The 24,200-nt window shown below is 35.3% G+C and overlaps 3 protein-coding genes across 3 annotated transcripts; all 3 read left to right on the top strand.

The window, feature by feature from the left end:
* Positions 1–1,798: 1,798 nt before the first annotated feature.
* On the top strand, positions 1,799–2,379 carry LOC116108361 (heavy metal-associated isoprenylated plant protein 27-like). Its single transcript, XM_031394610.1, has 2 exons — positions 1,799–1,885; positions 1,993–2,379. Exons 1-2 carry the CDS (start codon positions 1,799–1,801, stop codon positions 2,377–2,379), a joined length of 474 nt encoding a protein of 157 aa, XP_031250470.1.
* Positions 2,380–6,738: 4,359 nt separating this feature from the next.
* Positions 6,739–7,669, top strand: LOC116108322. Its single transcript, XM_031394570.1, has 3 exons — positions 6,739–6,750; positions 6,851–7,088; positions 7,200–7,669. Exons 1-3 carry the CDS (start codon positions 6,739–6,741, stop codon positions 7,667–7,669), a joined length of 720 nt encoding a protein of 239 aa, XP_031250430.1.
* Positions 7,670–13,880: 6,211 nt separating this feature from the next.
* LOC116108313 (vacuolar protein sorting-associated protein 35A-like) lies at positions 13,881–24,134 on the top strand. Its single transcript, XM_031394562.1, has 21 exons — positions 13,881–14,081; positions 14,257–14,353; positions 14,444–14,567; positions 14,796–14,981; positions 15,355–15,442; positions 15,642–15,698; positions 15,804–15,893; positions 16,004–16,126; positions 16,360–16,494; positions 17,005–17,121; positions 17,720–17,959; positions 18,072–18,137; positions 18,286–18,375; positions 19,088–19,177; positions 19,594–19,695; positions 22,436–22,504; positions 22,608–22,688; positions 22,822–22,929; positions 23,004–23,107; positions 23,452–23,565; positions 23,676–24,134. The coding sequence occupies exons 1-21, from the start codon at positions 13,986–13,988 to the stop codon at positions 23,884–23,886; spliced, it is 2,388 nt and encodes a 795-aa protein (XP_031250422.1). The 5' UTR covers positions 13,881–13,985; the 3' UTR covers positions 23,887–24,134.
* The last annotated feature ends 66 nt before the right edge of the window (positions 24,135–24,200 follow it).

Raw genomic sequence — 24,200 nt, 5'->3', positions numbered from 1 at the left:
GAAGACAGAATGGATCTACGTAACACTGTATGTAGCCAAAATTATTTGCATGTATCATAGTGTTAGGTTTATAAAATTGTCCTTGCTTTTGAAGAAAGTTTCTATTATTATAAAGGGCGTCGATAGATTAAATAAAATAGGCTTGAATTCAAATATGATAGATTGATCAATCAGTGTTAGAAACATGCAACGGTGGTTCAATTTGGCAGTAAATGAGTGAGTTAATGACTTTTTCTCACCCAAATAATGACTTAATGACATTTTTCCACCTATAAATTTTTAAAATACCACTTTATTATCCAAATTTATATTCTGACGGCGAATAGAGAGTAAATTTGGTTTAGATTATTAGGGCTTTTGAAGAGAGGAGGTCAATGAATCTTTTGATGGTGAAATATTGGATTTTAGTGGTTGAGATTGATCTTGGAAGGAGTGGCTACGCAAATCTTAATCGCTCAATTGCTAGTGATTAACGGGGTCAATGAGAATAGGGTTTAAGGAGTTTTGGTAAGTGATGATCGAGAAAGAGAATGATGATAGTGTGATGTCGCAATGATGCCGGAATCGGAAACAGAATATAAAATTTAAGTAATAAAATGATATTTTAAAAGTCTGCGGTAAAATGTGTCATTAAACCATCATTTGGGTGGAAAAAAGTTGTTTACTCTAAATAAGTTGAACAGTCTTGTCTCAATTAGGTTGGCAATTACTGAATATATACATTGCCAATTAAAGTTGAAATTAAAGGTCATATATGTATTAATTTGATCAACAATATAAATATATAATTACCCTTTCGTAAAAGACTTGCTTAATTAAAAGAAATGACCTTTCTCTTGCTTTTAGAATAATATATACGGGTCGCCTTTTGGATTCCTCTCTTTTATTTTTGTAAACTCATGGGGAGGGAAGAGCTAATCGAAGGGAGACTGAGATATTTATTGTATTTTCTGGAAAAATAAAAACTCTTTGTACATATCAATTATCATCTCTTCATCATAGCTAGTATAAAATTTATATAGTATTAGTTAACTACAAATTATTGAAATAATATTTATCTTCAATATTTGAACATATTTTATTTTGATTGAGTGGAGCAAGTGGTCGAGACCTCGTGTGCATCGCCGCTTGTAAACGAACCGTTTATGGTTAAAGTGGAGCAAGTGGTCGTCAATTTCAACATGAAACATATTTAAATAATTTTTCTTTTGACAAAATTACAGAAAAGCGCTTCATCAATTAAATAATATTCGAAACACTTTTTGAAAAAGCATCTTAGGTTTGTTTCTTTAAAGTGATGATCTCGAGATTTTCCATTATTGAAGAGGAGACTGTAACTAAAGCATGGAAGTAACCAGAATACTCCAGCATAGTTTTTCTTATTAGCAGTACAACTATTCGTACTTATAATATCTCCCGGAATTTCAGTTACAATGTGATAAGCTCGAAGCCTTAAAAAAGCTTCTGCTCAATATTTCCCACTTAACAAGGCCTAGAAACAACGTGGTGCTTCTAGATCATTTTCCACATGCACCAGACCACACGTGTCATGTCCATAACAGCTACACCACCTTCAACTGCTCATGAGCTTATCAATAATTCATCGCTCAAATTTTCATTATATATATATATATATATATATATATATATAAGCTATGATTCCTGGTACTGGTTTTTCCTTCTAAGAAGAATCTGACTGTTTGAAAATCACTTTCAACGTTGAAATATAAATCTTATTAATTGCTTGGTCTGAATCAGACGTATCACTTTCTTGTTTTCGTGTTGTCTGCGTCCTGCAATGGGCTTTCTTGAGGACGTCTCTGAACTCTGCGACTGCCATGGCATTCGCAGCCACAAGAAATTTAAAAAAATTAAGCAATTACAGGTATGCATTAGAAGTGCTTTTTGCATTGTCCGAGGTTCTCTATATGCTAAATGTTGTAGAAGTGCTTCCGAGTTTTTCACCTTTTTCTTTTTGTGTGAATAAATCAGACGGTGGAGATTAAGATCAAGATGGACTGTGAAGGGTGTGAGCGAAGAGTGAAGAAATCAGTGGAAGGCATGAAAGGGGTGACACAAGTGGAGGTGGAACCCAAGCAAAGCAAATTGACGGTGATTGGGTACGTGGAACCCGACAAGGTGCTGGAACGCGTAAGACATCGGACAGGAAAGAAGGCGGAGTTCTGGCCTTATGTACCGTATGATGTAGTACCTCACCCGTACGCGCCAGGCGCGTATGATAAGAAGGCACCACCTGGATACGTGCGAAACGTGCTGGAGGACCCCGAAGCCTCTGCTCTCGCACGTGCCAGCTCTTTCGAAGTCAAGTACACCACTGCGTTTAGTGACGAGAACCCTACTGCTTGTGTAGTCATGTAAATTAAATTAGAAATTAGTTAAGATTCTTTATGTTGTACATTCTGTAATTGAGGTTAAATGGTTTCTGTTTTTGTACTGAAGTGAAAAGATGTATTGGCGCCGTATTGCCAAGTACTATATTTGTTCTGGTCTTCAAGGGGACGTTACAGCACATTTGCAGAACCTTATTCTCATCTTGTGATCTGAGGCATTGAGCTTCGAGTCCTTCGTCTTTCAAAGTTCATGACAATCTATGAATCAATCAACATCAAAATTGAACAGGAAATTGCATGTGATCTCAGAAAATGTTAGCATCTCAGATCATCGATCCGACCGTCGGGATCATATATATACCCACCAAGTATAGTGTTTATTAAGGTTTTTTCACCTATTAGATCAGTCTTTTGGATTTGATTCATACACTCTTAAGTATAACATTTAAGCTTAAGGGTTTTTTCACTGAGTTAATGATTTTTTTTCATCTAAATAATGGTTTAATGATAATTTTTTATCTATAAGTTTTTAAAATATTATTTTGTTATCATAATTTATATTTTGACAATAAATAGAGAGTAAATTTGTGGTTCAGGTTATTGAGGTTATTGAAAAGAGGAGGTTGATGAGTCTTTTAGCAGTGGAAGGGTGGATTTTGGTGATTGAGATTGAGATTAGTTGGAATTTAACTTAGTAGAGATAGTTACACAAACCCTAATTACTTGATTGTTGGCGATTAGCAGAGTTGATCGGAGTAAGGTTTGAGAGGCTTTAGTGTGTGATGATTGGAAAAGAGAATGGTAGTGATATGAGGTTACAACGATGTTGGAATAAAAAACAAAATATAAATTTAGATAATAAAATAATATTTTAAAAGTCTATAAGTGAAAATTGTCATTAAACCATTATTTGAATAGAAAAAAGTCATTTACTTGTTTTTTACTTATCAAATCAGTCTTTTGAATTAGGCTCTCCTGTGGGATTATTTAATCTTATTCTTATTTTTAAGTAGAGGAAAATTGCAAGTTTTTTGGGCTTATGGCTTAGGTCATTTTTACTGATATTTATCAAATTGAATATGGTAAAAGTTTCTTAATCTAAATTGCATTTATCCTTTTGATGTTTCTTTTTGGGTATACAATAAGATAAACATAATAAGATGGTTAGTAAGATTGCGAGTAAACATAGTATTATTCTAAGATAAAATCTAGTAGTTGTTGCAATTTGGAATCATTTCAGCATTGTATTGGGGTCAACTAAATAGGGAATACGGAAGACGTAAATGAATACGTAATACAAGAATGACACCACTCCCATTTCCAAACAGATCCCTCAGATAATTCTTATGAGGGAATGGAAATCTTCCATGTGTCCTGCATTCAGAGATATCCTTGTTTCCAAATATGCGGACATCTTTGTTCATATAAGCAATGTTTTAAAACCCAACCTGGGGTGCAACCCGACAAAGTCTTCGAGTCCCGGGTTGACCCGTTTAACCAGTTTGACCGCTGGTTAAACCGGTTGACAATAAATTTTAAAATTCAGCAAATACACCCCTAAAAATTACCTATAAGTCCCTATATGTTTGAACTTTATCAAACACATCCTAAATGCAAATCGACCGGCGATCGATTGACGGCGGCGACACCCTAGATGCAACCCAATCGTCCCCTGAGCCCATTTTCACTAAAACCTACCCAAGATCTGGCCGAAATAAGTTCGATTTCGGCCAGATCTCACCGACGCCAGCGTGGGTATTCCAGGCCAGATCTCATCCAAGCCGGCGTTGACAACCCTCCCCATCACTCAGGAATCACTTCCCACCTTCTCCCGACCAAGACCCACCTCACCCCACCCCCGTTAGCCTCTCCAATCGCCGGCGAAATCCCATCGTTGCCCCTGCCAGATTTGTTCAATTTCCGGTCGATTTACTCACCGGAAATCAACGATGTCACCACCATTACATTCAACGGCGCTTATCTTCAAAAGCCCTAAGGTTCCGACCGTCAATTACTCGCCGATCATCCACCCAAATCCTAGGGTTTTGGGTGAATAGGAAAAGTAGAAACCCGGCCCGTTGAAGCTTTTGGGTCCCGGTTGAACCGGTTCAACCGGCCGGGCTGGGTCGGGTTTTAAAACAATGCATATAAGTAATCCTCTCTGCCCATTTTTTTTATTATGCTTTTGGTTTTCTCTAGATAAAATTCAAGATCCCCTTTAGCCCTGGTTTACGCGTCTCGTCTTCTCAAACCTTAACCCTAGAACCCCTACCCCTTATCTTGATCTAAACAAGATTTTGGCTGGAAAATTGCATGCGTCTTTACTAAAACCCTAGATAAAGTCTCTTGGCCGGTTAATTTTAGCTTTAAGTTAGGTTTGTTTACTTTCTTTTGACAAATCTTCATTTCTTTCACACGAAATTACGCTTTGTCCGGTTGAACGATGTCTCATTGCTTCCCGTACCTCCACCGGGATATGTGAAGAATGGTATTCGCGATGAGGCTCTGATCGAATCGATCAAGGTTTGTTTGTTGAGCATTCATGGCTTCATTGCAATCGACTGACTTGACTACTCGATGTGTTCGGTTCCAATCGTCTGATTATGATGATTTGTGTATACTTGAGTAAATATTGTGTTAGGGATTGTATAAATTATACCTCAAATTAACAATTAAAAGAAAAAAATTGTATATATACTTTTTAATCCAAACACTTGCTACCAAAAGTCTATCTTTATCAACTCTTGGGCTGAATTTGGGGAAGTGTTTGTTCTTTTAGGGTGATTAAGATTTTGACACTGAATTGCCAGTATTTCTAGTCTAGTGTCTTTTCACTTGCATGTCACTACTCGATGAAAAAAAAACATCTAGTGTCTTCTCATCTGTCTATCACTACCCAATGAAGAAGTACATCTAGTGTTCTCTCATCTGCTTGTCACTACCCAATGAAGAAAAAAATATGTTGGTGCATTGCTCCTCTTATCATCAATAATTATATAACCATGTAACCTTCAATTAATAGAGCTGGAACATTAATGTTTTTCATGACCCATTTTAGTTGCCAAACTTCCTTCTGCCCAATTGTACCTGAATTAAATGACTTCGTTTTTATGCGTTTGAATATTAATTTGCAATTGATGTTGTAACGTTAGGTTCTTGTAAGTAAAGTTGCCCTGAATAACCATTAAGAGCACCAACAAACAATCAATTATCAATTATCAATCTTGAGGTTGATGTTAGCTTATTCTGAGTAGGGCACTTTCATGTTGTCATAAAGTCATGTGTACTGGAGAGGGGACTATGGAAGAGGAGCTCAAGAAAATTCATTACTAGTAATAGGTTTATAGACTTCATTTAGGTTGATTAAGATTCAGTATAAGCTTATGTGTTATATGTTTTGGTAATGGTTTGGATGCTTTAAGGCTATTTTATTTTGAGTTTGATTAGCTCTTGTTTGACGTGGTTTGGTTGCTGGAATTACATTTTTGTTAGTTATTCACTCTTATGTTTAGTCACTGGGAAGAAGGATATCACGTGTTTAGAATATGATTTACACATTGAATGTGATTCATCTTGATATTATCTTGGTGGTGAAATGGTAGACACGTGAGATCAAAAGTCTTGTGCTTAAGAGCGTGGAGGTTCAAGTCCTCTTCAAGGCATTATAAGTTTTTATCTTATTGGGTGAGGTTAGTAATTTATGTTTAACATACGGTCTATGTTTAAGTCACACTAGGTAGATTGGCTTATATATTTATGAATGAGAATTTTTAGCAGTGGATAATAGATAAGATTATGAACAAGGGCAAATTAACGCGGAGAAGCCAATTCCCTCTTCGTATTGCTAAGATACTTTCCAGTGGCTTTAAGAACAATGGAAAATAAACTGATGTGGAATTAGTCAAATGCTGATTAGGCTAGTCTCGATGTCTTATTTTGGTTTTACCATAGTTTTTATATGAATTTAGTGGTGTTGCTAGGCCTGTTGCACATACTTCCTTTTTTTTTTTGGGGGGGGGGGCATGGTGGTTTGTTTTGGTTAAAAGTTAGATTCATTGTGTTCTTCTATTATGCTTGTTAATATATGAATTTTATTGTGATTACTAATTTTCACCCATTGGAATTTCCTCCCCAAGTAAATTATCGAGTGTGCCTGTAACTTTGTGCAACTCTTTCTACTTATTCCTAAAATTGTATCTTTGTTTAGGAAGGTATTTTTGTGGTATTTCTCTGATTATTTTTGGTTACATACCTTTTTGCATGCCTACTTGTACCCACTACATCTAAGTAAACAACTCTGCTGTAGTTCGGCATGCTCTCTTCTCTGTGAAACTGATGGTGTTTACTCTTTTTGTCTTTTCACACTTCTTTGTTCGTTCTCAAATTGATGGTTACTCTTGTGATTTGAAGCTCCAACGGGAGGGAGAGAAGGCCAAGAAGGAAAGGAAAGAAAGGAAGAAAGAGAAAAAATTGGAGAAAAAGAAAAGGAAAAGTTTCAGGGAAGTGGAGCGGTTGAAAGTAAGAAGCACCGACATAAGAAAAGGCACAAGGATGATAAGAACCAAGAAGATCAGAAAGGAGGAGGCCTTCAAAAGAAAGTAGAGAACGAACTTGAGAAGAGTAGGCTTACTGAAGAACATGGGCATCCGATTAGATCTCAGAACTCTTCTGACAGCACTCTTAGCAACACCAAAAGACAGAAGCTGAACTCACCCCTTGATGGTGAGAATAATTCTAGTGAGTGCCTATGTGTTTTTCCCTTTCGAGGGGAGGTTGTTCGCTTGTTGGGTTTGTTTGCTTCACATGGGCATTGATGTTTTTTCTTCAATTGTTATTATTAATATGAAGGAACTAGCATCCGGATCTGGTTGCCTCTCCAAAGGCAAAATGATCCAGAAGTGTTACCCAGCAGGGAACAGCCTTGCTCTGCCTCTGGGGGGATTGACGACGCCTGTACTCAAGTGATGCAGGAACATGCTCATAGAATAGGTTTGGAAGAGGGAGAACTTCCTTGTTCTACTTCCAAAGAGATGTGTTCAGAACTCATGTTAAGGCTAAACGAAGAAAAGCCTTGCCTCTCTATAAGAGTGTCTCAAAGTTCTGCTCAGATGGCTGAGATAGTTGTGCCATCAAGTTTGTGTGATCGCTGCTCCCCTCAGTTAGCATTAAAATGCAGAGATGTCATTAAGAATTGGGTTACACCTCCAACGGAACTTGACTGCACTTTTGATGATAAGGAATGGCTATTCAGGGCAAAGCAGGATCAGATATGTGGAGCCAAAATTGGTGAAGTGGGTAGTCTTGGTTTACCTCTTTGAAATTCAACTACTTTGCCACACGTTTGTTACTTGCCTGAGGCTGAATATATGCTTTACCATTCACCGTGCTCTACTGAAACCCTCTTATAAAAATGAACATAGGATCTAAAGTTGCATGTAAAGTTGTGATAAGGAATGGTTGTTCAGGACAAAGCAAGACCAGATATGTGGAGCCAAAATTAGTGAAGTGGGTAGTCTTGGTTTACCTCTTTCAAACTCAACTACTTTGCCACACATTTATTACTTGCCTAAGGCTGATATATATGCTTTACCATTCATCGTGCCCTATTGAAACCCTCTCATGAAAATAAACCCAAGAGCTAAAGTTGCCTGTAAAGTTGTGCATTGTTAATTATTCGCATTGTCGAACAATGTGAACAAAGTTTGCTATCAGGCATTCGGCCATGCTTGATGTGTGTTTGACTGTTGAGTGACTCAAGTTCCATTTGTTCGGTAAATGTTGTGCAAGAGGATAGTTATAGCCGGTTAAGGATTGACAAGTTGATTTTTTTTTTTTTTTTTTTTTTTGGTAGGTAGTGAAAATAGAAATGTACCATAGGACCAATTCTTCAAGTAATATAATCATCTAATCTTTCAGAATCTCATTCCATTTCGGTAGTGTATATATAACTAGTTTAATAGGAGACATTACTTCTTCGGGTGGTGAAGAGTTGTTGGCCTAGTTCTATTGATAATATACCTGAAATGTAGTGGAAGTTTTCTCCAGGGCATGGATGTGAAACTGGTAGGAGGTACATATGACGTGAGTAGAAAAAAAATGTGAATAACGCTTTGGATGATTCCATATTCAAAGATGTGTTGGTAAATCTTTGATGATTCCATCCTCGGACTCCTACTTAGATTGGCTCCGTAATTGGAGGATCCTTTCCTATCTGACTTTCGATCTTTGGATCTGAAATTAGTAAATTTATGATGAGTGAATAATCAATATAGATGTTACCACTTCGACAGTTTGACTGTTGCCTCTCTAGTTGTCAGCTATTCAATTTGAAAAGGGGGTAGAAAGTGTATAAGATAAAGGGGTGGCAGAGGAAGAGGATAGAAGTAAAGGAGGTAGTGGTTGGGTGTGTGACGGGGGTGGAATTTTAAACATGAGGGTGTGGGTTTATTTTGGGCGGGCTTTATATATTTTATGATTTTAATTTGTTTTTAATTTAATTTATTTAATGTAAAGAAAAGAAGTGGAACTCAAAAGAATGGGAGAACAACATTTTCCCACCCAAGGTTTGGCGAATTGACACTTTCCCACTCGTCAAGTTTTAAAATGACATTTTCCCACCCTCTGTTAGGTCTTGTTAGTGTTTTTTGTTTTGAAGAAGAGTAATGTAGTCAATTTATATCAAGCCACAAAAATAAAAACCAAGTCCCAATAAAGTTGACTTTAAAAAAAAAAAAAAAAAAAAAAAAAAAAGAGAACGCAAAATTGTCTACCTTTTCTCCACGTTCTCTCTCTCTCTCTCTCTCTCTCTCTTTGCTCTTTAAAACTGAAACTACTGCGACCTAGGTTCTATGTAACTCTCTACTCTTTAAGACTGAAGCGTTTTTTCTCATAACCCTTTCTTCTGCTCATCGTACCCGACGAGGATGCACATATTGGCTTTTTCTTCTTTTGTTTTTGTTTTAGGTAATCTTCATCTTTCATTTTTGTTTTAGGTTAAAATAAAATTGTTGCGTGTTTTTCGTTTTGTTCTTGTGTTATTTTACTAGATAACAATGTTGTGTTATTTTAATTTATATTAAATTGAAACATTTAAGTTTGTAATACCATTGGTTGAAAATTGTGATCATCTTCACCTTTCTTTCGTTTGAAGACTAATATATTACCTTCAAAGCTGTTCAAAGAGGTTTAGGGTCTGTTTGTTTTATTATTCCCTATCCTATTCCCAAAATACCTGTTTGTTTAATTATTTGGGAAAGACTATTATATTTTTTAATTATTTTTAGACCCCTTAAGTTTATTAATTTAATTAAACTCCCCTAAAAAAGAAGTTTAAAAATTAACACAAACACCCCATCCACCCATAGTTGCCAGATTCCGGCAACCACCTGTCACAACGGCGTAGAAACGATCGGAACTGGCCGGTAATTCACCGATCTGGCCTTTTTGGGTCAGATCCACAATGGATCTGGTCAGAAAAGGTCATATCTTTGGCCGTCACTGATGGCCAAATCTGACCTTTTACAGCCGTCGATGGCCAGATTTGGCATTTTTTGGCCGTATTCATGGTGGATTTGGTCGGAAAAGGCCATATCGATGCACGACCGGCCAAATCCAACTGGTCTGTGTCGTAACACCATTTTCTGGCTAGATTCCGGCGGTGATGGCCAGAATCTGACACTATGGGTGGGTGGGGGTGTTTTTGTCATTTTACAAAAAAATTATATGTTGGGGTGTTTAGCTAAATTAGCAAACCTAGGAGGTTTTTTTTTGTTAAATTTTAAATTTTACCTTGTAATACTCACCTTATTCAACTACCCAATATTATCCCCAAATCCATATCCAAAATAACAAACCAAACGGACCCTTAATTTCCTTGTCTTTCAAGACTTTAAATATATATACTCAAGGATTTATCTAGAACTAATGATTATTTGTTTAGAAATAGGATATTAGGATAATTTGGTGTGACCTGATTTGTGTTTGAGAAAGAGCTAAAAAGTGCGGAGTTGGTTTCTTGATGAAAAAAAGAGTGAAGGGATGTGAAGATTTTGGGGAAGTAGAGAAAGTGGACTATAGGTTATAGACCACATGAAATACACAACTATTTCAACCAATGTTTTAATTAAAGAAAATGGACATAATCATATATGGAAAATTACCTCCAGTTTTGCACAAACGAGATAAAGAAAATATAAAAGTAATTAACATATTTCAAGTCACATCTCATCAAGCTCTCTACTAGAGGTAGAAAAGTGGCCCAACCAATGGTGGGCCAGGGCAAATTGCAGGCCGGGTTAGGCCTGCCTCTTTTTCAAAAGGGCTAGCCCGACCCGACCCAATAACCTAACCCCACAGGTTTTTATGCAGGCAGGGCCAGGTCGGCCCACCAAAAAAATTAATTTTTAATTTTTAATGTTTTTGTCTTTTGTGTAATTTTTTTTTTAGTTAACTTTTCAAATATCAATTAAATTAAATTATTTTTTTTAGTTAATATCTCAAATATTAATTCAATTTTAATACAATTAAATTGTAATATAAGAAAAATTATATTTATTTATTTTTCAAAAAATAAAATAAGAAACAAGAAATTACAACAATTATTGTCTTGTTAAAAACCTTACAAAAAAAAAAAAAAAACCCAATTGGGACAAAAACTTGGTTAAGAAAAAAGAGTGCAATTATTGATAGTTAATTTACAAATTACAAAGTTACAATTTACAAAACAACTAATTTGAGGGTTGACTAGAACCTCCTTCATCTGTATCATCTAAATTATAACATTGAAATGATTTTATTAAAGTATCGTCAACAACCTCATATTGATATTGTTGGCGCGACCATTCTCAATCTCGAAGATATGTGAAGACTTCAATCTATTTTGGTGAAAGTTTAGTCCTTATTTCATTTAAAATTCTTCCACTTCCACTTGCACTAAATATTTGTTCGGATAAGACGGTTGAAACAGAGACAGAGAAAGCATCCATGACAAGTCTTGGTAGTACCGAAAAAATTCATTTTCTGGTTTTCCAATATTCTAAGACATCAAAAGTTGACTCTTTGTTGTGGATCTACTGGTAGCCAGTCAGGGGTTCCCAAATATTGGTGAAGCTTATTACTCTGCAGTTACATGGAGGACATTATATTCCTTGTTGATGCTTCTGAAGAAAAGGTTGTGGTTTGGGTTCGGGTCTTATTTTGCCTATTAATTGCACTCCATGAGTAGAAGTCTTCATTTGTGTCTTCTACTGGTACTTCCTCGAGTATTGCACCTTTTTGCTGGTTCTCATATCTGCTTTTATATTGCAAATATACCTCTCCAAGACACTGTCTTATCTCTCCTAGTTGATTGACATACGCTTCTTCTTGTAAATTTTCACTTAATGTGTCGAAACCATTTTCTAAACCCGTTAATTTAATCCTAGGATCAAATATAGCAGTTAAACTAAAAAGAAAATGAATGAGTTTCCAGTTTTTTTAAATTTAAATTCCATTGCTTCTATTGGTCATGCTAAAAATTCATTGTTTCTATTTCGAGCAAATAAATTTGAAATTTCTAAAATTATATGTATTATCAATGGACTAGTAAGATAATACACACCAGAAAGTTTTAAAGTGGCAACATAAAAAGTTTTAAGAAAAGATTAAAATTTTTGAGCTATATGCCAATCACTCTACCAAAAAATGAGGATCTCTCTTATTTGCTACAAAATAACTAATTAAATTTACATAAGGTAAACATGAATCAAGCATTAAATAAGTAATATCCACCCAAATAGCATGTCTAATGCAAAAGTTTTAGAAGACAAATTTGAAGTTCTACAAGCATTTTTAAATTCAAATTTTTTTTTTATTACTACTAGTAATCCAAGCTAAACAACCCTTAATTATATCAATATTATTTCTAATTCTTTTGATACCACTTTTTACAATTAAATTAATAATATGATATGCACAACGTTGATGGAAAAACTTATAATTATCATAAAAAAAAAAAAATTAGTTTAAAAAAATCTATAGCTCTACTGTTAACACTTAGATTATCTAAAGTTAGACTTATTGCTTTGTTAATCAAATCAAATTCTTCTAAAACTTCAACAATTTTAAAATAAATTTATTGACCACTATTATCTATATTTATTAATTTAAATCCTAATAAAGATTTATTTAATTTACATTCGTTATCAAAATAATGACCAGTAACGCAAATATAATCTTGTTTAGCTCTACCACTCCAAATATCGACTGTTAGAGCTACACTAACATGACAATTATGTATTTTATTTCTTAATTCTAATTTCATTTTGTTAAATAACTTTATTAAATCATTCCTAATTGCAGTTTTAGAATAGGTTTTAAATTATAGTAAAAATGAATTTTTAATAAATCTTTCAAAATATTTAACTTCAGCTATATTAATAGGTTGATCAGTTGCAATAATATATAAAGCTAATTGTTCCTTATACACATTAGAATTATGATGCCAAGTATTACTCATACTAATTATTTGAGTTTGATTGGTTTGTCTATATCTATGATGATTTATATGTTTATCTGCATGCCTTTTTAAAGTACTAGTAACATTACCTGCATAAACTTTATAAATATTTTCACAATACTTATATTTTACTTTCTTCACTTATAACTCTATTTTCTATCTCATAAAGCTTTATGAAATGCATCCAAATGTCTGATGTGTGTCTATTGTCGGTTCTGGTAGCTGCAGTTGATGAACCCACTTCTACTGCAAATGGAGTTGGATGAGGACGACGATTATGAGAACGACCTCTAGAACCATTGGGAGCTATAACAGCATGGAGAGGAAGAAAGGAAATATTATGAGGTGTATCAGATTTTGAGAATGGGAAAATGAGACTATTTGAATCTACACGTTTGTGTTAGTAAATTCATGGGGACTAGGATAATTTTCTTCATCATCTAAATTGATATTGGAATTATAGAAATATCTATCAATTCTAGTTATAAAAAAAAAAAAATTGGATATAAAAGAATTAAAGAAGGAGAATCAGAATTTGGAAATATGAATTGAAAATTGTAAAAAGTAAAAAAAATTAAAATGAGAGTAAATTGATAACCAAGATTTGAGAGATTTTTAGAGCACGAGCAATTGAAGAAAATGAGAGAATTTTGGATGTGAATAAATATAAGAAGTTTAGGCATTATTTATAAAGAAAAATTGGAAAAAAAATGAATAGACCTCTCTAACGACTATAAAACGATTATATTTAAATGGTAAAATTGATTTTGTAAAAATAGTTTTTTTTAAATTTTTTTGTCGCCAACCCACCGGGCTGCCCGTTAGCAGCCCAGGGCGAACCCCCCTGGTTGACTGTGGGCAGCCCAACAACCAACCCGTCAGGCCGGGTTAGGGCTGACCCGCCTATCCAAGCCCAATTTTTCCACCTCTAACTGGTTCAGAGCAAACCGCTGATATCTATTTGGGGTGCAGATTTAACGGTAGAGATCTAATCAGGACGTACAACCGAAGAGCACAGTATCACGCACTGCCTCCCGATCCAAAGACTTGACAAGCAGTTGAGGTTCACAGTTTCGTAGTAAGTCAAACGCAACCTCGTTAACAACTAACAAACGTTTTAGAGAGAGAAAGAGATACCGATGATGATCGGAGACGGCGTCGAAGACGAAGAGAAATGGCTGTCTGCTGGAATCACCGGCCTTCAGCAGAACGCTTTCTACATGCATCGCGCTCTGGTAAGCTCTGTTTGTTTCTCAAAAAAAAAAAAAAAAAGTTGATCAATCGAGAGAAAATGTAAATCTAGGGAAATTAAGTTCCGGAATCTTGAATTTATCTTTTGTGGCGTTCCTCCTACGCGTGAACCCTAAGTTTAGATTTGGTAATTTTGAAAATATGTTGTGAATTTCTCAGGACTCGAACAATCTTCGAGACGCTTTGAAATATTCTGCTCAGATGTTGTCTGAGCTTAGGACTTCGAAACTTTCTCCGCAGAAATACTATCAACTTTGTAAGTCTTAACTCTCCGATTCGATGTTGGATCGAGATTTTTTTAATTATTTATTAAAAGTGAAAATGTGATTTATTATTAATGTAATAGATATGCGAGCATTTGATGAGTTGAGGAAGCTGGAGATGTTCTTTAAAGAGGAGACGCGACGCGGTTGCTCAATTATTGATCTGTATGAACTTGTGCAGCATGCTGGCAACATATTGCCTAGACTGTGAGTTAAAGTTCCTGTTAATGATAACAGAAAATATGTCAAAAATGAATCTCATGTGCACAATAGTTATTATGGGCTTTATGTATGCTAGTTAGTTGTTTTGGCAATGCGTGTCTGTTACTGCAGTTTGAAACATTCATTTAAGAAACTTGGATGATGCTAGATTGCTTTTGTTTGTTGGAAGGTCTTCTTTGTATATTGTTTTATGAGTTTTCTGATTTCTGTCAGGTATCTACTCTGTACAGTAGGATCTGTATATATCAAATCAAAGGAAGCACCAGCTAAGGATGTTCTTAAAGATCTTGTTGAAATGTGCCGTGGCATTCAGAATCCTGTTCGTGGGCTCTTCCTGAGGAGTTATCTCTCTCAAGTTAGCAGGGATAAGTTACCTGATATTGGTTCTGAGTATGAAGGGTAAGGGAATTATATGGTTGTTATGTCTTTTATTTTTATCATGTGATATCATATATTTTTCCATAATGCGGAGAATATGGTGTCTTGGCTAATGTTCAAATAATATGGGAGTGACTCAAGTCTGATTCTACTAAAGTTGATGCAGCTGTCGTGGTGCAATTTAATTGAAACACTAATCTGTTATAAGTTATTAGAAGTATTTTGCTTTAATTATTTTAACTGCCTATCTCCTGTTGTTTCAAGATCATTATCATTGTGCTTGTTCATTTTTGATTGATTGATAGAACTATCGAGTACTCAATGTTTTAATTAGTAATGCAGTTGTGTATTGGATAGGAATCTGATTTTTGGATGGATTTATGGATCTCTGCAGGGATGCGGATACTGTCAATGAGGCTGTGGAGTTTGTACTCCAGAACTTCACCGAGATGAACAAACTATGGGTGCGGATGCAACATCAGGTTGGTTGAAAACATCTATGGACTGTTTCCTGCTCTCATGTTTGGCATGCGTGTACCACAGTCCCTTGCATGTCATGGAGGTAAAATTGTATCATGAGGGCATGATTTCTGGTCATGCAGGTGTTATAGTGCTTGTGAATCATTCATACTCTTAGCTGATCCTGTGTTGAGGATTGCTGTCGGGCTTTCTGGTCTGCAGGGACCTGCCCGGGAGAAGGAGAAACGGGAGAAAGAAAGGAGCGAGCTGCGTGATCTTGTAATGCCAATAACCTGTATTTGGTTTATTTCACTGCCGTAATCTTGCGTACCTAATTCTGTGTACACTTATGGAAAGCTTCGCTGTTGCCTCCTTTCTAATTAGGTTGGGAAGAATCTGCATGTCCTCAGTCAGATAGAGGGTGTTGACCTTGATATGTACAAAGATATTGTGCTTCCAAGAGTTCTGGAGCAGGTCTGTTGTATTGTGTTCTCTCATAATAGATTTTACTCTGAAGTTTATGATATGTGACTTTTACTTGCTAACGGCAAACAATGCATTACTTGTCTCACTTATTTTGACAGGTTGTCAATTGTAAAGATGAGATTGCACAGTGCTACCTGATGGATTGCATTATTCAAGTCTTTCCTGATGAGTACCATTTGCAAACTCTTGAAATATTGTTGGGTGCTTTCCCACAGCTTCAGGTATGTTATATGGTAGGCTTTTTGGATTCATGGTTCACAAGTCTTAGGCCTCTCAAAGTAGCTTGTTAAGTATTTATATTTTGTTTTCAGCTCATGACAGATTGGTAATTTGGCCCTTGGTGTGTGCTATTTGAGTTTTACTACCTAATTCAGTTATTCTTTATAAAGACTTGGAAGTTTAGCCTATTAAATTCTGTTTTACTCTCATTTCCTTGTGCATTTGTGCTTCTCAGCCATCTGTTGACATTAAGACAGTGCTATCTCGACTGATGGAAAGGCTTTCAAATTATGCGGCTTCAAGTACAGAAGTGTTACCTGAGTTCTTGCAAGTAGAAGCATTTTCCAAGTTGAACAATGCCATAGGAAAGGTAAATTTGTGTATTAGCCTGGAGGAATAAAGATCAAAATTTAGAAATTTATCAATTCAACTTTAGAGCATCTGCAATGTTTTTACTTTGTTATTATTATTAAATCTTTGAATGCTTAGTCTGACTAATTAGTTCCTCTTAGATTGACAAGTTTATTAAAACTTTAATGGTTGCATATGTGACGAATAATCATAAGTGAAGTTGTTTTTTCCAACTGAAACTTTTTTGTCCTAGCTGCTCCGTTACCTCTTTTCTTTTTTGTATCTCCTTTCTATTTCTCACCTTTCTCCCACCTACTGATTCTTTGTTTTTGTTGATGGTTAGATTAAGTCTTATTCAATAGTCATCGTAGTGGTTTGTATGTTAGTTTTGTACACTTTCATGTATTTTCCGAACAATTGTTTTTTTCTTAAAGAAAACCTTCTTTTCACTTTTATCATAGAATATATTTCAACTTCTCACTTTTTTTTTGTTGGAAATGGAATTTGTAATGCCTAAGTGATGATTCAGGTGATAGAAGCACAGGTTGACATGCCTATCCTCGGAGCTGTAACTTTATATTCATCTCTTCTTACATTTACTCTTCATGTCCACCCTGATCGCCTTGATTATGCGGATCAAGTACTGGTATGTTTCAATTGCATTGAATGTATGCTACATCATAAACCAATTGGCAGAAGTTTACCCTTTGTATGGTGTCTGTCTTTACCTTTTTCCTGCCCATAGTGAGGAAGAAAATGCAAAATATAGACTGGTTTCCAATTTAAAAGTGAAATTTTAATAAACTATAAAGCTAAAATAATAATGTATTGGCTTGTGCAAATTTATATGTGAAGAATAATAACTTGTGCAATTAACTTTATAGTCAAGTAAACATGTCTTAAGGAATTCGTTTTATACCTTATTTATGCTCATCATTTTCAAGTCTCCATGGATTGAGTTACAAACTTGAGGTTGAAAACTTGCTTTCTTAAGTTGTGCTTGGGAGTTAATGGAACATTTAAAGCTATTTTGCAAAGCTTTATATTAACTTGGGCTTGTTATATACAAAAGTAATCATGAAACTTGGTAAATGCTGCTTATGCTGTCAAGTTTCTTAGTTGTGCATACAATGTTTGCTTTATCTAGTGGGAGTTATTTAGCAAGAAATTTCTTAGGGGCACCTTAAGGTTATTATGAATAAAGTTCAGCGTGGAGGTAATAATTTATCTTTCTTGCTTTTCAGGGAGCATGTGTTAAAAAACTTTCTAGCAACGGGAAACTGGATGACAGAAGAGCAACAAAACAGATTGTTGCACTGTTAAGTGCTCCACTGGAGAAATACAACGACATTGTCACTGTGTTGAAGCTCTCCAACTATCCTCATGTGATGGAATACCTTGACAATGAGACTAACAAAGTCATGGCATCTGTTATAATTCAAAGCATTATGAAAAACAATACTCATATTTCAACAGCTGAGAAGGTACGCTTCTATTAATCATGTATCCAGTTATCCTGTTCTTCCAAGCATTCTTCCCTGCATTGCAGGTTCTTTTTTCCCCCCTTTTATTTGCTTATTTTTCTTTGTTTTATAGGTTGAGGCATTGTTTGAATTAATTAAAGGGCTTATTAAGGACTTGGATGGGACTCTTCATGACGAGGTTATTTGGAGTTTACTTTTGTCACATTAGTTCTATTATCTGAGAATTATATAAGCAATTATGCAAAATTTCCTTCTTAATTCTGCTCCAGGAATTGGACCATTCCGCTTGACATTTTTTTTCATTGAAAATTTTCTTATTTGTTTAGGTTGATGAAGATGATTTCAAAGAAGAGCAGAATTCTGTTGCACGTCTTATTCAGATGCTTCATAATGATGATCCAGAAGAGATGTTCAAGGTACAGTTTTGATTTGGTAGAACTATTCCTGGATGTCAACTCTTGTATATGTTAAATAGTGTTATACCATTATGATCTTATATTTCTAGTGCATACATTAGGGTTTCCTGATGCAGATGGATATGCTGCTTCTATCAACATTAGATGACTAATCTTGTTCAGTGTATAAAATGTTTATTCCTTTATCTGATGATTTGGGCCTAAGTTTTCATTTTATGTGTTTAATGTTGTGTTCCATGCTAAGTGAATGTGTTAAAGCCGGGTAGAAAGTGAAATGTTAATTGTGATAGTTCAACATTTTATCTACTGAAAATGCTAATGGATATTTTTCCTACTGGTATGACTGTGGTGTTTATTATTCTAATAAAAATATTAAATCTTCTTGTTTTGGACTTTAAAGAAAATATTGTATGCAATGTCAGATCTGGTAAACTTTTTAGCCATTCCTTAGTATTTCTTTACTATCAGTTGACTAATCAAAGATTGCTAATAGATAAATTTTTTTTTCAAAATTCAGTGTTTTTGGTTTTCAACTTCTTTAATATTTTGCATGTTGTTTTTACCACAACACATTTAAAGTTTGTGTGAGGATTGTTGTATCATGTATTGTTAATTTCCTCTTTTTCTTTATGCTTAGCATTTTGTTTATCTTTGCTACAAGAGTTTGTCTCAATATCGTTTGAAATGCTGCAAATTATTTAATGAATTGCAGGTCATATGTACAGTAAGAAAGTATATTTTGACTGGAGGACCAAAGCGTCTACCATTTACTGTGCCACCCCTTGTTTTTTCTTCACTCAAGGTTTGCTGCTTTGTACTTATCTCATGTAAATGCTAACAAGTTTGAAGTTTTTAAGATTGTTTTTGTAGTTCATATGATATTCAATGTTATTGGCATGTGTAGTGGTCAGTTGTATGCTGTTGCTTCTGCTGGCTATCATGGACAACTTAGAAACTTGAATTAGCTTTCCTTGTTTTTGTAGTTCATATGATATTCATTGTTATTGGCATGTGTATTGTCAGTTGTATGCTGTTGCTTCTGCTGGCTATCATGGACAACTTAGAAACATGAATTAGCTTTCCCTAATAGATGAAATAATGTACAACTAAATAATTTTCAGTGAGTAGGGTCAAATAGATCTTTGATTCATAGCCTGTACTTTTGTGTTGTAAACTTATTGTGATTCCTATTTACAATACGTTGTCTGTTATTTGCAGTTGATTCGGCAGCTTCAAGGCCCAGACCAAGGCTCTGATGAGAATCCATTTGGAGAAGAGGGAGCAACTTCACCGAAAAAGATTTTTCAGCTTTTAAATCAGGTAGCTATCGTTCACTTCCATTATGTGAAAATTACATATATACCTAGTCCCAACTGAAGAAAACCTAAGACTGTTGTTTTAATAACGTAAGAATTATTTCCACAAATGAAGCATACGAGTAATTGATTAGAGGGTGAGGTACACTTGATACCTGTGCAAATATGACACTGTAATATATCTTGATTGGACTTGATGCAAGGCCATTTGTGTAATACCACACCACCTTGGTACTGAGTTCTTATGTACCCTTGGATAAAGGTGAGGTAATCTTCACCAACAGTCTGTAATAGACAGTACTAATTGTTATTTTATCAAAATTTTGCATGTGTATATATATATATATATATATATATATATCAAGTAAGCATATATGAACTGAGGAAAGTATTACAAACAAGTGAAACAAGCTGTCTACAGTATATCTATGCATGTGTGAGTCAAGACAACCCCAAAAACAGAAACGAAATAAAGAAACAGGACAAAAACGTCCCAGAATCTACTAAAACCCTAAAAATAAACTCTTTTAATCACGTCACTGCAGCCTCCCTATTGTTAAGAATAAAGAAAAAGAAAATCATGTGGTATAGAAGCCCAAAAAGGAGCCCAAACTTAGCTTAGTCCCATAAAAATTCATTTTCATCCCCTTTTTTGTTTCCAAAGATTCTTCTCTTTCTTCCTATCCAAATGACCCAGAATATAGCCATAACAGCACAACCCATAAAACTCTTAGCTTTTCAATTACCTGTAAAAGCTTGATTCTTCTGAGAGGATAGAAACACGAGAAAAGAGCAGCCCAACTAAGCTTAGAGGTATAAATAAGATTGAAACTGCCAAGCTAAAGGGCATTGCAGAAACAAGTTGTCTAAACTCTCAACCTCTTTTTTACACATAATACACCAATTAGGAGAGAGACACATCTTGGTCTTCTATTTTGGAGTACATCATTGGTATTAAATTTCTTTTGAGCAGTTGTCCGAGCCAACATCTTTACTTTTGCAAGGAATTTTGCTTTCCAAATCAGACTTGAGGAATCAAAAGTAGGTATGGAAAGATTATAAATTAAAATGTTAAAGTTGGATTTAGTAGAGAAAAACCAGATTTTTCATGTTCCAACATTTCTTATCATTCCTCTAATTATTGAGGGAAACTCTATCAATAAGGCCAAGAAGGTTAGTACATTCTAAAGCTTCTCTATCATTCAAATCTCCTCTTAACTTAGAGATCCCAACACCAATAGGAAGAGACAACTGTTGTTGTTCTAGAAATAGAAGCAATATGCCCATCTGAAAGTTAATAAATCTGAGGAAAAAGATTATAATAAGCATTCTCCCCACCCACCCAAATATTCTCCCAAAACCTAATTCTCTTCCCATTACCCACCAAAAACCTCACATTAGACAAAATTAAATTTCTGATTTGAGACATATAGGGCAGGGGCAGCAACTGGAACCTCTCTAAACTTTCTTTATTCCCAGCCATACAAGTGAAGGCAGTATCTTTTTTTGATAACAGAGTGCCAGAGTGAATATCTACAAGAGGAAATCTCCATAGCCATTTTCCCAGATGAATCCAATTCCTTTTGATCAAATCCCTCATCCCTAATCCCCCTTAGGGGCTGAGAGACTACTATCCAATTAACCAAATGGTCTTATTTGCCTTCCCCCACTCCGTCCAAAGAAAGCTTCTCATGTATCTCTCCAGTCTCTTTGCCACATTGATTGGGATTGTAGAAAGGGAAAGGAAATAAACTTGAAGGCTAGAGATAAGCGATTGGATAAGAGTAAGTCTCCCTTAGATAAGCGACATTTCCTTCAACTATCTGATCTTTTTTCTACTCTTTCAATAACAAGATTCCATAGAGCTAATGTTCTTGGATTGGTTCCTAAAGGTAATCCCAAATAATTCACTGGCCATCTCCCCACCTCACAATCCACTGTGGATGCTAAAGAAGCCAATGTATTCTCTAAAATGGTAATCCCAACCAATCTGCTCTTTTGCAAGTTAATTTTCAGCCTTGATATGTCACAAAACAACTACCCGGCTTTAACTAAATTGAGATATTTAGAATCATCTCCTGAGAGGAAAAAATTGTCATGAGCAAATTGAAGACAAAAAACAGAAACTTTGTTTCTACTAATCTTGAAACCTTTCCATGTGCTTAACCTTCACTGTTCTATCCACAAGTCTGCTTGGAATGCCCCTACTGGAGCGAAACGAAACGGAGACAGTGTGTCTCCTTGTCTTAGTCCTCTTGAAGCCATGATCTTCCCTCTAGGTCTGCATTTAAGAAATAGATAAATTAGTAGACTTTAGGCATCCCTCAGTCCAATTCCTCCATCTAGCCCAAAACTGAGAAAGTTTGGCACAATGGATAGTTTACTTAGATTTGTGGAAACTTGGCATGTGAGTAATATCCTTTTGTTGAAACTTACTAAAATTGGGTACTAAGATTTCTCCTGTAAATGAAAAATGCAATGATCTTAAAAGCAGCTAGGTGAATTACGTTTCAATAGTAGTATTAGAAAAATTATGATGGGATTGTGGTTTGATACTTGTAGAACTTAGATGTATATGATTTCCTGTTGAATTGTCTATGCTGCTACATTGTACAAGTTGGTTCAAAGTTCTCACTTGTCTTCATCTTATATTTGCTTCTGCAGTTGTAATATATGTTTCTCTTTTGTTTTTATTCTTATGGTTTTTGGGGTATATTTATAATACTTGCGGCTTATTGTTTCAGACTATTGAGATTCTGTATGGTGTTCCAGCACCTGAATTGGCATTACGGTTGTACTTGCAGTGTGCAGAGGTACATTACATGAGGTACCGTTTGATCTTTTGTATTTAGAATTCCCTTAGTTTAAGTATGTCACATTTTATTCAGTACTTCTCAATTACTTCTTATTAATCAGGCTGCAAATGACTGTGACTTGGAGCCTGTGGCATATGAATTTTTCACCCAAGCATATATCCTTTATGAAGAAGAAATTTCAGTAAGTTGATTGCCAATTGGAGAAGTGGTCCTTTTTTAATTTATTTTTTTATTTTTTAAAGAAATCGTTTAAATGTGCTGTGAAGCAGAATACTTTCTACTAATTTTCTTTGCCTGAACCTGTTCTGCTATAGGATTCCAGAGCACAGGTGACAGCTATACATTTAATAATAGGGACTCTTCAGAGGATGCATGTCTTTGGTGTAGAGAACAGGGATACTCTAACACACAAGGCTACAGGGGTAATTATTGTCGCATTTAATTTATCTATGGTGTTAGTGAAGTCTATTCCTAATAAATCTTCATCTTTGGGCAGTATTCTGCAAAGCTTTTGAAGAAGCCTGACCAGTGCAGAGCTGTCTATGCATGTTCTCACCTCTTCTGGGTTGATGATCAGGATAACATGAAAGATGGAGAGAGGTCTGTAATTATCCATTTATTATTTATATAATGGATTAAAAATATGTATACTCATGCTCTTGCCTGCCCACTATAATTTGCGTGTCATGTAAGTTGCCCAAAAATATGTATGCATCATGTCCTCTGATGTGTTATTGTACATCATTTTGTGTGGTGGCATATCTCGCTGGTTATCTATTTTTTTCTTGTTTTATTCCAAATGGTTTTTTGGGCCTCGAGGGTGGGTTTTGGTACTGCCAATCTTGTTGAAGGAGATGATAAATAGTTATCATGTTTCCTTTTTTTCCCTCCATGATCTTTGATAACTAGCACTTTCTAACTCTATTTGTTGTTTTCTGAACCAGAGTTCTGCTTTGCCTCAAACGTGCACTAAGAATAGCAAATGCTGCTCAACAGATGTCCAATGCTACACGAGGCAGCACTGGATCAGTCACGCTTTTTGTAGAGATACTGAACAAGTAATAGTTGCCCCCATTTTTTTTTTTACTTTTTTATTTTTTTATTTTTTTTATAGCGGAATTCAAAATTAGTTTAACAAGATAAAATCCTAACTGCATATTATCTGTAGGTATCTCTACTTTTTTGAGAAGGGGAACCCACAGATCAATGTTGCTGCAATTCAGAGCTTGATTGAGTTGATTACAACTGAGATGCAAAGTGACACCAACACCACAGATCCGGCTGCAGATGCTTTCCTTGCAAGCACCATGCGGTACATACAGTTCCAGAAACAGAAAGGTGGTGCCGTGGGTGAAAAATATGAGCCTATCAAGGTGTGACACAGTCGATGACAAGAAATCGCTTCTAGATTTTGCTATCGTGTGAAGGCTGTGATGAGTTTTGATTCAAACTTCTGCAGATAACTTGAGGGAATTAGGTTTTATTTGCTTTGTTCCCGGTTTCTAAAGTTCAGTTCATGAAACCCTGCAAGCAATATTGAAAATCTCTGTTACCATTCTGGTTTCACATATTTTCTGATGTATAATTTTGCTTTTTCGTTTTACGTAGTTCACTTACTCTTAGACCCCAAAAACATTTCCATTTCCTGAAAGCTTAAGGACCGCTCATAAGACTTATGAGTTATTTGACTTAA

This window comes from Pistacia vera, unplaced genomic scaffold (assembly GCF_008641045.1).
Source record: "Pistacia vera cultivar Batoury unplaced genomic scaffold, PisVer_v2 Contig562, whole genome shotgun sequence".
NCBI lineage: Eukaryota > Viridiplantae > Streptophyta > Magnoliopsida > Sapindales > Anacardiaceae > Pistacia > Pistacia vera.
The sequence above is the reverse complement of the archived record's forward strand: the minus strand, read 5'-3'. Positions and strand labels throughout refer to the sequence as shown.